The sequence below is a fragment of the Calidris pugnax genome, unplaced genomic scaffold, assembly GCF_001431845.1.
Source record: "Calidris pugnax isolate Ruff unplaced genomic scaffold, ASM143184v1 scaffold2, whole genome shotgun sequence".
Classification (NCBI taxonomy): Eukaryota; Metazoa; Chordata; class Aves; order Charadriiformes; family Scolopacidae; genus Calidris; species Calidris pugnax.
This window is the reverse complement of record NW_015090766.1, coordinates 2,369,575-2,383,420: the sequence shown is the minus strand read 5'-3', so window position 1 is coordinate 2,383,420 and position 13,846 is coordinate 2,369,575. Positions and strand designations below refer to the sequence as shown.

The 13,846-nt window shown below is 40.4% G+C and overlaps 1 protein-coding gene across 9 annotated transcripts in view; it reads right to left on the bottom strand.

The window, feature by feature from the left end:
* Positions 1-1,004: 1,004 nt before the first annotated feature.
* Positions 1,005-13,846, bottom strand: part of LOC106884837 (chromosome unknown open reading frame, human C9orf3) — a 230,667-nt gene continuing 217,825 nt past the window's right edge. For 4 of the 9 annotated variants that reach the window (XM_014936533.1, XM_014936560.1, XM_014936573.1 and 1 more), the window contains 3 exons: positions 7,598-7,684; positions 4,744-4,888; positions 1,005-1,806 (listed from right to left, as the gene is read on the bottom strand). In XM_014936533.1, coding sequence (XP_014792019.1) covers positions 4,748-4,888; positions 7,598-7,684 — 228 coding nt within the window. In that variant the 3' untranslated portion in view covers positions 1,005-1,806; positions 4,744-4,747. Of the gene's footprint in view, positions 1,807-4,057; positions 4,237-4,275; positions 4,405-4,743; positions 4,889-5,349; positions 5,527-7,597; positions 7,685-13,846 lie in introns of those variants that run through there. The other 5 variants (XR_001411310.1, XR_001411312.1, XR_001411305.1 and 2 more) reach the window with 4 other exon arrangements.

The window sequence follows — 13,846 nt, the reverse complement described above, 5'->3', positions numbered from 1 at the left end:
TAATTATTTGAAGCCACCTTTAGCTTCTTAATCTAGAGCCTCACTCCATTTAGCGATGCTTGGATTAATAAATGGCAATAAAAGCAACAAAAGGTCACACAAGCCTAGATACAGGGCCAGGGCTGCTACCTCTTCCTCATTTTTAAGATTGCTTGGTGTTAGTGTTCTATTTTCTGTTGATTTTCTCAGTTGCTACAATGCATGATGGATCACAAATTTGTTGTGACGGAAATCAGTGTTCAAGTTCACGCTCACATTCATACTGCTGAGACAGACTGGAACAGCTGTAGCAAGCAAAATAAACTACTGCTGTGCTCAATATTCTAAACAAAAGGTTAAGAAAAGTTTTGAAAGAACAAAAATTTGGCAATATTTGCAAATGTGTGGAATATCTTATCTGCCGTGTAGTTTTAACAGTACTGCCTATGAACAGTTTTACATCATCTTTAATTTCTGCATGTCTTGTGAAAGAACCTTATCCAGCTCTGGGTTCCTTCCCTTACACAATGGAAAAAGCAAAAAGCAAGCCTGTTTCCTTTGCTGACCTTTGCAGAAAAACCTGTGAAATGAAGCGTAACTCTTTTATGAAGGGGATCCCTTAGTAAGTACATCTGTGAGTGTAACTCCATTAGAAGTCATGGCGGTATCTCAGTCTGTTCTTGGGCAACTTCCTCACTCTTGCTGCATTTGAAAGAAGTTGCTGAGTGTTCCATAATTCGGGTACTGACACTGTGTCCCTACAAAGGGGGAGGTCAAACAATGTAGTGAGGTAAAGAGGAACTGTACTCTTTGGACTGAACTCACTGTTGAGGCAGGCTCTTACTTTAGATTCTGAGCACAAGAACTTTAAAAAAAAATTAGTTACCACATTTAATTTTTCTTAATTTTCATTAACTAACGACTTTCAGCTGCTTCCCTCCTACTGCAAAAGCAGAGATGAGGTCATTCTTTTTCCTAAATTTGTAAATTAGTATTGAACCACTGTGCAATGGAAAGACCACAAATACTTGAAAAGAATATTTATTTTTACAACAGCATTTGATGCAAAACAATAGCATACAAAGTAAATATGTTCACAAAATTTTGTGTTTTAAATTCTTACTCTCTAAAAGGAACAATTAAGATATGTTCTGACCAGTGGAGCAGTAGGTTCCTAGGAAAGAAGAGCTACCCGTGATATATCACTGTGCAAAAGGAGCAGCACAGAGGTATGGAAGACATTTTCAGAAAATGGAAGGTCTGACATTTCTGGTAGAAGTTAACCTAAACAAGACAGAGAGAGAATGTTGATCTTTGTTTTTCCTTCAGTCCAGTCCCATCACCAGGATGATGGCTAGCCACTTTTCAAAGGCTATTTCAGCTTCCATTTAACCTCCCCAGCCCCACCCTAGCTCCCTCTGATTTTATATTGTTTTTTTACTTTGGCATATAAGTTACAAACAAAATTTTAAGTACAGAATACAGTTTCATCAAATTTCAGAGATTTCTAATGTTGGCCAGATTAGTGGAGGGCATAAAATCATTCAAATCAAGAGTCCTTGGCATCTGCAAACTGGAATGAACCCAAATTTTCTTGTATCAAAGAACTACCTAAATCCACAGCAACATACACGTGTGTGTGTAGTTTGCTTTGTGTGCCTGCATTCTTGGTTACAGTGAGCCTCTAGAAGCCATAAATACTGAAAGGTAAATGTTTCTGTCAGCCGATTGTTTTAGCAGTCACATAATCCTTCCTTTGATGTCTTGGGTCAATGAAATCCTAGTACCATCGGGGTATATATTAAAAGAGTTTCTCTGTGATCTTTCCTGCAATGGAAACAGCAGTAAAAGTTTTATTACTCTGTCACGATAAAGGACTACCTGTGCATTCTTGATTGCTCCAGATTTCCAAACTGAGTTATTTCTTAGGTTACCAGTAGAGCATAACTGTGGTTACAGAGTTTGCAATGATCACTTTAGATTTCTAGAGCTACCACAACAAGGTCTGGGGGCAACAGGGAAGATCCAATAGTGCAAGCACATTCTCTTGGTTTTTAGCTGGTTACACTGAAAATAATCCTGGAGGTCCGTTACCAGAGCAATACCGAATGAAGTGCTACATCGCCACATACTTTCTCCTCTTCAGCCAACGGTTCTCTAAACAGTACTGAGGTAGCTTTTCTACCTGAGGCCATCTAGCGTTTGACATCAGGACATTATAATGTGTATTAATTCGGTTTTTGAGAGAAAATAGTAACAACATTTCTCAAAGGCTCTTAGAAAAGGTACATCTTTTTTTGCTCTAGGGCTCGACTCCTGTTCCTGCTGAACTGAGCCAGTGTGTAAAATCAGAACTGATATCAGCTCAGTAGGCACCGGAGGACGGGTCCATCAACAGCCTGGAACAGCAGCAGCCGTAAGTGGCGGCTCCAGTCGGAAACAACCAATTCCTGCAAATGACACACAGTGCTAAGCTACAGCTGCAGAGACAGCATCCGTTACAGAGAAGGCTACAAAACAGAGCTTTATAGACAATTCCAGTTCGAAGTCACAAACATTTATTCCCTCTGACCTTTAGAAAAGCATGGTAACCAAATTACTGTAGGTGATGCCTTACATTTGTAGCCAGACCAGGAATTTAAGGAGCGCTGTTTACTCTCCACTGAAACCAGGAGTCCTCCCCAAGTCATCCCTGCCTCTCACCCTCGATGCACTGCATCTCACACACACCCATTTATCGTAAGTCTGCCCACTCAGCAGCAATGTATCTCAGCCAGTAAATGCTCTCCACCATGCGCAGGCTGGCATTAAGCAAAGTCTCCTCTCCCTTTCTCCTCAGGTGCAGAACTTAGCCACTGTGAACAAAGAGGGAAACAATCACTGTTCACCAATCAGCTAAGCTCTGCACCTTGACAGAGAGGTCTCCGTCTCAGTATAGCTAATTATCAGCTGAGGTTCTTCCGTGATGCATCTGCTGCTTTCCTTTTTTTATTTTTATTTATTTATTTATTTTATTTTTTTTAATGGAGGGAGAGGATTCCACACTGTGCACGGATTGCATAGTTATGGTGAGTTTCACACTAGCAGCTGTGGTCATGGCTGTGTGGTAATCCCTGGCAATGTGATTTTAATCTTAAATCACAAATCATCATGCCAGGAACCCAAACAGCCACAACATTAAAAGAAAGCTGTGCAGTCACACAGAGTGTTGTTCTCATAACGGTATCTTTAGCTTTTATGTTACAGCTCACCATGCACTGCAAAGTCCAACAGGCAATTCTAGACTAACGCTAACACATACATACCATCTAATTTTCCTGTACTAGGTACTTACCACCAGAAGCTTGTAGAAATTTTGATTTTTTATTTTATTACTGAAAGCGCAGGAAGATAGTTCCAAGTTCAGCAGTACCAGAACAAACTGCATCTCAATGTTTGTGGCCTTCAAACACTTGAAGGTATGTATCTACCAGACTAAAAATGGTTGAACAGAACTCAAATTCCTGTGGGTCCTTGATAACTGGGAGCACACACGGAAGTCTCTTAGCCCTACCTGTTTTAGAAAGCAAACCTCCTACGCCGTAACTGGTGTCCTGGTACTCTACAGTCTAATCCACTTTTCCCAAAAGGTTTTTGTGGCAGGCACAGTTCTTATCTATACAGAACAACATGGCTGTTCATAAACAAGCATGCTTTCTTAGTATCTATCTGCTGTATGCCATAGAAATAAACACCTGAAATTCAAGTGAAACTCACTATCAAGTACTGCTACATGTACAGGCTTGAACAGGAGAACATAAGATTTCTGCTCAATACTAATTAGAAAATGATGATTTTGCCAAATTAGACATCTGAATTTTGATACCCCAAATCAACTGTAAAGTTATGTGAACAACCAAGGCAATCAGTCTGGCAGATGGGTTATATCATTGAGCAAAAATGTGAGGTATGCTATCCTGGAAGAGACCTTCATGCCCGTCCTAATTGGCTATGTGTTAAACATGCAAGTACACACACTGTAAGGTTACCTCCAGCTACTCACACAGACTGAGAAACGGAGAATATCTTTGCAAATTACCAGTTTATAGCCTGCAGCAATCTTCATTTTGTGATTATTTCTTGCAATTCTGCTTTTTCTCTGGTGATTCCTCCCCGTTAAGTTCAGAAACAACGTAGGTTATGTATGATATTAAGCAGCTTCTTCATGATAAGGCTACTCTTCTTACCTTGTAATCAGTGTTCAAAGGCCTCACTACACTTAACACAAAAACATTTGAATTATCAGCTTGTTCTCACATGAGTCAGATCTGCTTCCGAGTGCACAGCTTCGTACTTCCACATTGGCTCAGATTCTTTTCAAAGACTGTGCTGACTATGAAGTCAACTTGCAGTTAAACAGAAATGCTCCTTGCACAATTGCGAGTTCTGTAAGCAGAGTTAAGAATACAGAATGGGAAATAACTGCAGGTGGACCCTGGCCTTCTCTGGCCATTTGGACTTAGAGTTGCCTCTCGTACAGTCCATTACAAAGTTTACAACAAAGCCATGCTCCATGCTCTCCAGCTAGTGCCTACACATATCTATCTAACTCACTGCTCCAGCATCTGGGCTTAAAAAAACAGAAAAAAAAAAAAAAAAAAGGCAAGATATTTAACAAGAGTTACTTCTGGAGCTAAGCTGCCACAAGCTGCATGGTATGCCGAAGTTTACTATTTTTAGTGAGCTGTGCAAAATCAGGGTGTTTAATTTAAAAAGAAAAATCACCTCTTTAGAATAACATCTCCGCAACCACTTTGGCTGAGGACGCATCCATATGTTCTTGTGCTGCAGCAAAGCATTTATGTGCAAGTTCTTGTTGTTTCACATCTTCATTCACCATTAATTCACCATAGAGATACACACCCATTGCCTGAAAGAGGAACAGAACATACAGGCATCCTATCACCAGTAATGACTAGTTAGCTAGTTTTCACTCCATTGATCTCCTAGTGCTCATTCAATTAAAACCAAAATAAAACAGATAACTCAAAACACAGAAAATACCATATACTCTACATAGCACCTACCCTGCCCCCCACCCATCCTTCTCTCGGTCTCTTTAGCCTGGGGATGGTTATCTGTATGTTGTATTGAGTACGTAAGAACAGAATATAAATATAAGAGGTGTATGTTATGTTGTGACAAGAAAACGCTTTCTCACTTCATTCTTCTTGCCACTTTTCAAGTTGAAATCTGTTTTCTTTCATCCACTACCTGAAATATTTCCAAATGCCCCTTAAGAAAACAACTTGCCCTTCCTTCAACGAGATACAGACTTTCATTCCAGCTGGGATGTTTAGACACATACACACATATAAAAAGGACACCAACCAAAACAGTACACTCTAAAATTCCTATTTGGCAATTCCGTAACTTGACATCAGCTGAATGCGATCGGGTCTGTGTTTCAGACTCTTCTCTTTACACCTGAGATACAGCTGCAGATGAACAAGTTCTGGTTTGGTAAGAAGACAGGCTTTTCCCATCTACTCATGCTGGACATAGCAGCTGTGAAGAAAGATAACAGGGCACCTGGTGGTGAGATCCAGGCCCCTTTGACAGGAGGTAGAAAAGAACTGGCTAACAGTGCTAATGGGAAACACACTGGGGATTGCCATTTTTTTCTGATGATACAATCTTTTCACCTAATTACAGGAATTCAGTAAGCGTTAAGACATACTTATCAAAATAGGATTACACACGTGACAAAATATTAGCAGCTTAGCACACTGACTTTTACAGTTGTACTTAAATGTTTGGACAGTTGCAGGAGAGGAAAAATTTGGACAGCACTGAAAAAAACAATTTTTAATACTATTCCTCACAACTTCTAGCATTGGCTGGTAAGCCTTACAAAAATTAACTTCAACAAGAAGGGAAATTTAAAGTTGAACAAAGACTGAAATTAAAGGAAAATGTTGTAGCAACCTGCTAGTCTTGCTGCCAGTCCCCGAAGAGGGCTCTCTTCTATCCAGAGACCCAAGAACTCAAATTACCAGGGTCTGCAGCTGCTTCAGGGTCTGGCACACCAGGCATGCACACAGCCTTGGAGCTGGGCTCCACCCGCTTTCATGGAGAACTTCAAAATGTTGGGATTTTGTTACAAATAGGAATTACCTTCTCTACCCAGCGTTAATAATTTCCCCCCAAGCCTAAATATTAATATGCAGTAAACACACTCGGGTTTTGTAGTCCTGAAAAGGGTTTAAATAGTCACATTTGCATTTTTCACAGACTTTTTTTAAAATCAAGTCTTTCATGATTAGTAAGGACACGCAACTGCTCTTACTTCAGTTGTAATCACTCCAGTAGCTAGTCGTACCATAAACTGTATGCGCTGCTGGAGTACAGGAAATGAAAGATACTGAAGATTCCATAAAAAAATGTTGCAAAAATTATTTCCCTGCACTGCAGAAAATGTTAGTCTTTATTTGGCATAGTGTCTGTTCCAAACATAATGCTATTCAGTATGTTTGGTTTTATGAACTCAAGGATTTCCTGCCTGCCCCAGACTTCTGCTGGTGGTTATCTCCATCTTTTCATAGGATTAAAATATGCACAATATATACGCTCCTTATTTTCATAAATAATGTTATTTTAAGCATTTTTTTCTTTTTTTTCCCTTTTTTTTTTTTTAAATAAAATGAAGAGCTTGCCAGGAAGTCGGGGGCCTGTTTATCGGCTGGGATATAAATAGCAGGTATACTTCAGAGCTGGAAGAAAGGTCTGAAGCTTTATTGAGACTGCAATAACTTTATTGTGCTGTTGTGACAAAATATTTTTGCCTGAAAACACAAAAACTTCATTGGCTGTAAATGGCTTTTTTTCACTGTCAACATAAAAGGTAAAGACATTAACATCTCGCCTAGACTTTAACATATCTTGCAACATTTTCTATTTTTTACATTATCTTAAATATGTAACAGTCATCCTAGGCAGTGATTATTGCAATTTTATACAGTTCATAGTGAATAAACATAAATGAAAGTGAAATCGAAAGAACAAGGCAGAGGTAAATTAGAATTTTAAGTTCACAATGGTGTAGCTAAAAAGCCATACTAACGACGTCATTTATGGCCAGTCTTTTAAGACCTTGAAAATGTTCTGGTATCATGTCCCTAACCACGGGAAAGGTATGTCGTTGTGCTATGTTTCTCCTTCTGGAGAAGAGTTTTCAGAGAAGTCTTCTGGAGAAGACTTTCAAGACTGAAGTCACCACACGACTACGTTGCACCTAGCTCATATCTACATGCGTTAACATTCACAGCTAGACTTGCCTTTGCCATGCTGCAAAAGGACCCAATCCTGGGAATTATCTTCCTTGCTACCTACCTCTGGCTTGCATAATGGAAGGAGAGGAGGGGATTTATCCTGTTTCACCACCTAGCATGCTTAGGTGGGGCTGAATACCCCTAGTAAACTACAGTGTTTAAGGCGGGGGGGGGAGGCAAAACATTGAATAGGCAGTCAAGCTTTTGACAAACTGCAGGAAGAAAATATATTAAAATAATTTTTTTAGTTTCACACTAAGGTGTCAAAAAGTTGATTATTTTGAAAACACTCATTAAATGTAACTGACCTGATCTTCTCTGAGAAATGTCTCGACATCTCCATACCCAGGCACGTACTTGTGTTTAACAACAAGTTCACACCACCGATGACGAACCTTTGGGAAAGGAAAAAAATATTAGGGGAAACAAAAAAAAAAAACCACCCCAAAAAGCTGTATTGTATGAGTACTGTGTGAGTATTGATAAACAACACATCTCTAACCAGTCTGGGTTTGTCGTTGTTGTTGGGTTTGGGTTTTTGGGTGGGTTGGAGTTTCTTTCCCACAGCCAGGCAGATGCCTGTTGACACTGGTCAACAAGCTGGGCAGAGATGGAGTGCTCTCTGCGCGTGAGCCTGCGCTCTGCAAACCCAGACCACCCGAAGGCAAACTCCTGGTTCCGTGTTAGTAAACTGACCCAGACAGGGGCACAGATCTGCAGCACCTTCACCTCCACTGTTTCCAGTCTTGACAGTTTTTTCCCCTTTAATTTAGGTTAGAGGTAATTTATTTTACGCTGTTAGAAGGTGGCAGGGGAAGGAGATTAAGACTGCCAACATCTGGAAGGATATCTGGAACAAGATATAACTGGCTATTTCTCCTACGTAAGTGTATACTCTAAGTGATAAAAAGGCTTGAATATAATTCTGTAGCAATGTTAAATCCATGCCAGAAGGATAAGAGTTAGAAATGACATCATGAAACAGAGAGCTTTCCGTTAAATGAAACACAGTTTTGCCACCATATCTTTGCCTGCAATCGATTTTAAGCACCTTAAAAAGTGTTTAAAATCCATCTACAGTTCAAAAAATGGGCTGTTCTACCAAACACACATTGAAAAAACAAGTAATTAACATACTGTAATGAAAAGTAAGGAAATTTTCAAGCAAATCACAATTAAAATATTTTAAGTAGTGTGAACACGAATTACACATGGGTTTTTGTTGTCTTCAAATTTCTGACTGTGTTCTTAGCCACTCTTGTGGTATAAGCATCACCTTACTCCCCAGCAAGGCCTCCTCTGTCGTAGGCAGTGATCAACCTAACATTTTATATTCCATTTGTGGCTCAGCACTGATCCTAAAGGCAAACAGTCAAGTGTAATAAACTGCTCCCACCCTCCCAATCCTTCTGCTTCAACCTTTGGTCTTACCATCTTTCAAATGACAGGGCACCTAGTAACAATCACCTTTCATAGCAACAGTAAAATGTTAGCAGTTCTAGTATTTTTCAAAACTGAGTCCAAATTGTGCTCGTATCAAGTAACAGCACACGAACCTTTTTCTGAATGACAGATGTACTGATAACATTGAGAATGGAAGCCAGAAAGGGAGGGGAAAAAGTCACTCAAGTATATTTTTGGTTTTGGAAATAAGGTATCTGGAAATACTTTCCTTGTCGTCCTAGTCTTTGCCAACTTTACATCTCGGGAAAAATTTCACAGACGTATGTAATTAGATGTTAATACATTAGCATAATTAACACGTGATAAATGCTCACAGGTCCCAGAAGAGTCCTTTTTGGGTACCTGCTATCTCTTTCCATCTGATCTCTTACATGAAATAGTCTGAACACGACTTACGAATGAGACAAAACGGTTGGGGGTTTTGTGGCCGAGCGGAGGTTGCACTCTCAGCACGTAAGATACAGTGCAGTGCGTGGTAGGGAAAGCAAGCTGTCTCTTAGAGCTTTCTGCTGACAAAATAACAGCTGTTAAGATTCCTGCAAGTGGAACCAGAGCTAAATCTACAGAAGTAAATAGCTTTCCAAGATTCAATTTGCTTTGCTGTAGATGCCCATATCCATAAGGCAGAACTTCATGAAGCGTACCCAGCTGCTGATTCTCCCCAGAAACACTAAACGTTTCACCAGTAAATCTTCCCAGGAAATCCAGCTTTGTTACAGAGTGCTTCTCAGAGCACCAAGCCAGCTCCATGCCTGAACCAAATCTTCAGGGCTCAAAAATTACATCTGTAACGTGAGTTAACCATACACAATACAAACACATTTAAAAGGTTCTATATCTTCCTCTGACACACTTTATTCTGCACCTTCTGTCACATATTAAAAAAAATGAAATAAGTTCCTTATGTCTTTGCATAACATGCATGAGGAACATGAGGAGGAGAAAGGGACTGTGGTCCTCTCCTGTGACTACTGCTCATCTATATCTCATGGTCCAGCAGCTACAGCCCTTAGCCAGGAGATAAGCAATCAAGTTCAGTTTCCATGTCTACTCAAGATCGCAAACTGTGCCTTCAGTGAGAATATTTGGGGCTTGCTGCATAATTCCTGGTGCAGCTGTTTTCCCCCCTGCATTTATTAAAATACTTACTGTTCCTAAAGGAGGAGGTCGTAACACTTTAGGACCCAAATTTCTCAGTACTTTCAATAAGCAAGGACCTGGCTCGTGCAGCACACACATGTCCTGTCCCCAACCTGCCTTTCCTGGTGCGACCACCATAGCTGCATGGAGAGCAGAACTTCACGTGGTCGTACTTCCTCACATACTAACGTTGTGTACGTCTGCCTTACTTTTGTATTGTGGCCTGATCATCTGAATCCTGATGACTTCGGAAAACACAGAAAATGACGTTGTGCCTCTTTCCTTATTTGTTCCTTCCTCCACAGGGTTCCTGTCCTCGGCAATATCTCCTTTCAAAGAGTTTTAAAGAAGAATTATTTGTTTGTGGAGTGCGATCCGGGACAGCACACGCCTTTCTTTCTCTCTTTCACTTTTTTCCCCTTTTCTTTCCCAGGGCGAGTACAAATCCTGGCACTTTTCCAGGCCTGGGAAATGAGGTCCTGGCGCTTTGCCGCTTATGGGCAGCACGTCTGTTATCCTCAGGTTACGCGTCTGTTTTCTGAAAAAGCCCCAAATGCTCTCACGGCGGGGCAGAGGGCCGGGGAACCAGGCGGCTTGCTAGGTGGCCACCTAACACGAGCTGCAGCTGAAGCAAACACGGCCATTTCTCAGATGCCCACGCTATAAAGAAATAATTTTTCTGGTACAATCCACGCCCTAGGCTGATGCCACAAGCATGAGAATTTTATTCACATAAGAGAGGGATGGAAAAAAAAATAAACTTGGTTCCCAACGTCTCATCCAATGCTCAGAGCAGGAAAAGTAAAACAGGCCCCACAGCTTCACAGCCTAATGAATGAGTCATGTGCACACGCGCTTTCAACAAACCAGGCTTGAAAGGAAATTTTCAAAACTAAGTAGCATGTGGTCGGACCCAGCTAACCATACCGCATCCTGTGTATGCTCTTCTTGGCTTTTCTCTTCTTCCCAGGAGCAAATACTCAGTGGCAAAAATAAGAATTCATTAGTCCTCTCCCAGTCTTCTCTCCGCACATTTCTCTGTGCTCTTCTGCATGGTTCAGAGATGCACACCATATGTCATTTTGGCTGGTTACACCATAAACAATATAAACTAAACCTGAAAAGTAATTTACAACAATCCTTCCTGTTACTGCTGGCAGACAGCATATACAACTCTGTCTGGACCCGAAGCAGCACCTGTAACCACCCACACAGGCTCTCACTGCCTTGGCAGCCGCAGGGACCCGTGTGCCAAAGTTGGAAATGCAATTTATTTTCTCAGCCTCCAATTCTGGGCTGAGGGCTATACTTCTGAGCCCACAGCTGATGGCTGGTACTCCTGAGGATGGGGAGAGGTGGCTGGGGGGGTGATGGAGGTCTGGCTGGGACCTCTGGTTTCTTGTGGATGGACCCTCATTGCCTGGAAATTGTTCTTTCCTCCTGCCCTGCTTTTGCAGCTGGTGCAGACATCTCCATTACCAGCTTTTCAAGCTAAAGTAAGATTGTAACTGTGAGTTTTGCAAGACACTAAACATATTAGTAGTGCATTTCTGAGGCACAGTTTGGTGGCAGGAAGACACTGAGACACTCACTGTCTCAGGTAAGAAATTTGGAAACCAGCTCTTCCATCTTCATAAATGTCAACCACATCTAGATCTACGTAATGGCTAGCATGTAGATGAAATGTCTTGAAAGGATGCTCCTGTCAGACAGCAGAGAGTCCCATATTTAAGAGCAGCAGTTTCTACAAATAATTCTAGTGGCCTCATATAATTCTAGTGGCCTCATATTATCTTCTAATTCCATTTTAAGAAAAATACACAGTACTGCACAATATTATTTGCAACTCAAACACCTGTATTTTGACAGTGCAATGGAAGATGATGAGAAACCAAAACTATGCTGCTTTAGTCTGTTTTCAGAGAATGCAAACTGTTGCATGAGATTATATACAATAAATAATTACATAAAATATAATAATAATCCAGCTCTAAGACAGCCTCTTTGTTTTAGCAACCTAGGCCAAGACCTTTTGGGAAACAGTGCTTGAAGCTCACTAAACCCATCTAAGGCAACAAATATATAGCTTGACTTTCAAACCAAAAGCTCGCAGTGACATACTTGAAAAACAAGACTTTTAAACTCTTTTGAACAAGCCTTAATTTAAAGCAAAAGAAATAAAATCTGACCCAGGTGATAATTTGCTTTACCTAATCCATATTATTCTCCCCTGCCCCACACAAATGACCAGACAAGCCTAAAACAAACATCCTCACAGAAAGCTTTGTATGTTATATTGTAATCATCCAGCTTGCTGATGTTCTCAATCAAATGTATGCAAGCAAAAAATAAATATTTTACTTCTGAGGTCTACAAATAAGATTTAGAAAGCAAGTAATTTAAACCATGCCTTTATTAAAGGGAGAAAAAAGCTGGAGTTTACTAAGCCTTTGGTCTGCAGAATGGAAGACTAGCTTCAGGGAAAATGAGTACATTTTGCTAATAGCTGGATCCAATTTAAAAGGCGCCACGAGACAACAAATCTAAATCACTGAACAAAAGCAACATACTTAGAGATCTTAGGAAATGGGGTAATTTGAAATACAGTAAGAGCTATTGTCCAACAAAATGGAACCTTTCTAAAAGGTAGGAGGCATATGTGATCTTTATAAAACACAGGTTTCAGACTCTATTGGAAAAAAAATTAGAACAACTTGAATCTTAAATGTTAATTTAAGAGCGTTGGAGGCCAGACTCCAGTCTAATTTGTAGCGGAAAAAATACAAAGAAACTTTTTCAAATAACCAAGCTATGCTACTACAGATTAGTTTTAATTAACAAGAAGGAGGCTGGTACCAGAATGCTGTTCTGTTCCATCTGAAAGCATTTATCTCTGGTCTCTTCCTATCTACACCTAAATTGGATTCTAAATATTAGATCATTTTCCTAGATAATTAAGGAACAATGCCACATATTACACGACAGTATTTGGACTAAACCCCAGGTTTTACAACTGCTTAACATGGAGTAATTACAGTTTAAGAATTGCCAATTTTACAGTGCATTTAATAATCAATTTTTTTCCTCTGTCTTATCTGAAATAGTTACTCTTTAATACCCCAGACAGATTGCATTGACTTTTCATTCTATATAGTTTGAATTTCAAGTGGGCATTCCTATCTTTTATGTCACAGTGTACGCATGCTTTAGCATGCAAGTTTGATTTCATAACATTTACCCAAGTAAGATGATCAGGGATGCTGAAGCAGCTCAGAAGGAGCAGTGAAACGGCCATGTGTGTTACAACTGTGCTGTCACAGTATCGCTTTGGCAATATCTGAAAAAATGTACTCAATAGCCAAAAACCAAACATAGCCCAAATGCGAACAGAATGGATTCATCATTCTGACAACGATCTGTAATTGTGATTACAGTGTATGCCAGGGGTTTCTCAGGAGACCGCGCAAGGAAGCTGCCTAACGGCTTAAACGAGATTGTATTTTGGACCAAAAACTCCTGGACTTTTCAAAGCCCAAGCTATCTCTGAGGTCTCATAGCACTCGCTCTGACAACACTGCAGGACCAAATAAACCATGGCCCAGATACAGCATCACAGCAGCAGGCATCTTTGATAGCAACCTTTTTTCCCCGAGACCCTCATAATGTCAAGGTTCAATTAATGCTGTTGCTTACAATGCAATGCTCTTTTTCAGTATTATAAACTTAATTTTCCAGAGCTAGGGTCAAAATTATGATAATGCTTCAAATTTAAAAAAAAATGGCTTTTTGTAGCTTTACTTATGCAGCATTTTGAGTACTGGGAGGACCTGCTGTTCAGTGGGGATAGGGGCAGGTGGACCTGAGGCTGGTTGAGTTCACTGAGCCCCATCAAGCTCTGCGTTGGACATTACTGAGTATACAGGCAGCCCTGTACCAATTCCTGCCACCTCGGA